This window comes from Lathyrus oleraceus, chromosome 4 (assembly GCF_024323335.1).
Source record: "Lathyrus oleraceus cultivar Zhongwan6 chromosome 4, CAAS_Psat_ZW6_1.0, whole genome shotgun sequence".
NCBI classification, from domain to species: Eukaryota; Viridiplantae; Streptophyta; class Magnoliopsida; order Fabales; family Fabaceae; genus Lathyrus; species Lathyrus oleraceus.
Window position 1 is genome coordinate 48304650 of NC_066582.1, and position 3353 is coordinate 48308002.

At 33.3% G+C, this 3353-nt stretch overlaps 1 protein-coding gene across 1 annotated transcript; it reads right to left on the reverse strand.

Moving 5' to 3' along the window:
* Window positions 1-754: 754 nt before the first annotated feature.
* Window positions 755-2923, reverse strand: LOC127073168 (probable WRKY transcription factor 10). The gene is made up of 3 exons (XM_051014291.1): window positions 2224-2923; window positions 1882-2025; window positions 755-1716 (listed from the first exon to the last, which is right to left on the reverse strand). Exons 1-3 carry the CDS (start codon window positions 2790-2792, stop codon window positions 972-974), a joined length of 1458 nt encoding a protein of 485 aa, XP_050870248.1. The 5' UTR covers window positions 2793-2923; the 3' UTR covers window positions 755-971.
* Between the last annotated feature and the right edge of the window lie 430 nt (window positions 2924-3353).

Sequence of the window (3353 nt, forward strand, 5' to 3'; positions counted from 1 at the left end):
ATATATATATATATATATATATATATATATATATATATAATATGAAGAAATATCTATATGCCTTGGCAATCCAATATCTCATCTAATCATCTATCTTTTGCCATGCTCTTGGTACTTTCCAATTAGGTAACACACATCATGATTGAATGGTAGAAACCCATATTTATATATAGCTTATAGAGTAAGATGATCAGAAAAAAGCCGTAGTATATAAAAAGCTAATCGGTACATTCTCCGGTCATTATTATAAGCAAATTTTTTTAGATTCATCGAATAAATGATTTATCTGGTCATTATTGTATATCAAATATATTAATTATTTAGTGAACCAATTTTTTGTTGTTGCTTATACTAATGAGAAGAGGGTGTACTACTAAAGTAATCATGGTACTAACTTTTGTTAATACCTCATGTATTGTGTCATGTCATGAGGCTATTATAACACCATTTTTATATAATATTTTCATATCTTATAATCAATCAACTTACTTGTTCTTGTCTTTCTTTTCCAGTTAAAGTATCTATAGAGTTGAAAAAGAAGACATTCTAATAAGGTAAAAAAAACCTAACCCTAGAAACAATCCAACCATTGAGAAAGAGTTTAATGTGGATGATGTGACAAAAAGAAGAAAAAAGACTAGTTCTAGAAAGGGAATATCACCAAAATGGTAAGAAAAATGTAATTATAAACTGAGAACAAATAACAACACAGAAGAAAATTAACAAGAAAAAGCTAAAAGCGGCATAATAATCATAATCTATTAATTAGGGCATTGTTATTAAATAAAGGAAACTCTAATTATAAAGAAGACTCGTAGAGTTTTCCACCACCACCATCATCATCATCACATAAGTTTCAGTATCTTAAATTATTGACTACCTGATATTAATTAATATACAGGTCAAATGACATTAATTAACACCATAACTAAGTATGTTTAAAATAACATGAAACATAAGAATCATCATCTTCATCTTCCTGTTCCAGCTCCAGCCCAAGCTCCTCTTGTCTCCCTTTGCATGATCATGTCCTGAAGAAGTCCATCGTTGCTTATCAAATTATCTGTCAACAATGAAAAATTGCACCCACCTATGTTTTGAAGGAATTCACCAAATGATGTCGAAGAGTTGAAGAAATTGCTAGCAGAGTTAACCACATTCAAAGGTGGAGAAGTTTCAGCAGTAACAGGGTTAACAACATCCAGAGGTGGAAAATTGTCTGCAGCAGCGGGGTTAACAACATTCAAAGGTGGAAAGTTGTTAGCAGAGTTAGCAAAATTCAAAGTTGGAGAATTGTTAGCAACAAAAGAGTGAACAACATTCAAAGGTAGAAAGTTGTTAGCATGGTTAACAACATTCGAAGTTGGAGCGACGTTGAAGGAGTTATTATAACCATTATTGTATAACAATGGAGGCAATGCAGGTTGCTGGGGAATCACATTCTGATTCTGAAACTGTTGTGGTTGCAACTGCTGCAACATTGGAGGTTTGTTTCCAGCAACACAAATACCATTAGTTTTGATTTTATGGTGGATTTTCTGGACACCAGTAGCAGTAGCATCATGCATGATTTCAAGGCGTGCAACACGCGTCACCTTTGGAGCTAGGTGGGTATGGTTTCCTTCATAAGAGGTTAGCAACATGGAAGGCTCAAGCGCGAAACGCTCTATATGCTTCTTCACTTTACAACCAGGGGTGGTGCAACGGTAATATCTCCTGTTTTGCATATCACCGAACAAGATAAAAATAAATGTAAGTTCAATTCAACAATATGTGTGATCACTACTATAGTTATAACATTAGATACAATCTAAAGAAAATCAAATATGTAATTTAATTTGCATAAACTTGCACTTAGATCTACGATGGATTTGATGATACCTGGGAAAAGGATTGTTTTTGACAGACTTCTGGCCATACTTACGCCACCTATAACCATCATCCAAGTGATCAAGTTCAGTTTGTGTCTTGAAAATAACTCTATTCAGCTTTTGCTTCTTCTTGTCCGTCTTCTTTAGTTTCACCCTACCACACACAAATGAATTGAACACATAGAAACACAGAAAAAAAACATATTTCATCATCTTCCTTAATTTTCTCTTTGACTGTAACTGCCTAATTCCTTTTATTTTAATATTTTTATTTTTTATATCAATAATAGTTTTTATTTTGATTTAATAATATAAATAAATAAATAATTTAAAGATATTGTAATCAACTCACGACGGGTTCTTAGTCTGATTTTGATCTTTTTGATTCTCCACTGTTACAATTCGACGATCTCCACCGCGATCCTCGGCTTCAGCTTCTTTTCCTTCAACAAATTCACATCCATCTCCATTCTCAACTCTGGCAACAACCGGTTTGTTTGCAATAACACCAGGCTCATTCGGTGATGAAGTATTCAAAAAGGAACCCGGGGCAGGAGTCACCGCATTATTATTTAAAACCTCAGATGTTGCAGCGGGGGACAAAACCGGCAAAGGAGGCAGTTGTACGCCAGTTTGGGTGGCAACAGGTAGTGATTCTGATGTGTCGGTTTCAAAGTTGAAGTCTGAGAACCAAGAAGTGTTGAAATCATCTGAGCTCAACATGTCTATGTCAGCAATAAAAGAAGCATCATTTTGATCATGATGATCGGATAGTGATGACGGTGGTGGTGGAGACATGTCAAATAAGTTGCATGATGGTAAAGCAGGTGAGAAAGGGAAATCAATTGTGCAACTTTTATGGATATTGTTGTTTGGAATGTCATTAGAAAATGCCGATGCTGAAGAACTCGCCATGATCATCACTTAGGCTTTCTTTCTCTCTCTCTCTAGAGATTGTGTGTTGTGACTTGTGTCCGTGGTATATAACCTTAGCACATATTGCTCAATTTTCTCTCTCTTTCTTCTTTTTTCCTTCTTTTTTTTTAATTTTCTCTCTCTTTCTTCTTTTTTCCTTTTTCTTTAATGAATTTTTTTTGAAAAATTAATGGAATATGATTTATTTAAGTTTTAAAAAGTGAGACTTTTTATTAAGTTCACATGATAAATGAGTAGATGAGAAAGGATAGAGATAAGAAATAGGATATTTTGGGGATTTTACTAAATATAAATTGTATTCCCTAAGTTGTATTTAAGTTTGACTTGTATCCTTTTACGTTACGTGTTTCAGTTTCATTTTCTTTTGATTTTATCAGTATTATTTTTACTCCTTTAGTTTTCATAAAAGCATTATATTTGACTAAATAATTCTAGGTGTTTGTAGTTTGGTTTTGGCAGTTTTGACGCTAAAAGCCATTCAAACTGAAGAAGAAGCAAAGTGTGCGATTCAGTTTAGTTTAGTTAACTTTTAGAAATAAAATTAAA

Coding starts and splice junctions, on each gene's coding strand:
- LOC127073168 (XM_051014291.1), bottom strand. CDS start 2,792: ATGATCATGGCGAGTTCTTCAGCATCGGCATTTTCTAATGACATTCCA. Junction 2,026..2,223: donor AATCAGACTAAGAACCCGTC/GTGAGTTGATTA, acceptor TGTGTGTGGTAG/GGTGAAACTAAAGAAGACGG. Junction 1,717..1,881: donor AAAAACAATCCTTTTCCCAG/GTATCATCAAAT, acceptor TATGCAAAACAG/GAGATATTACCGTTGCACCA.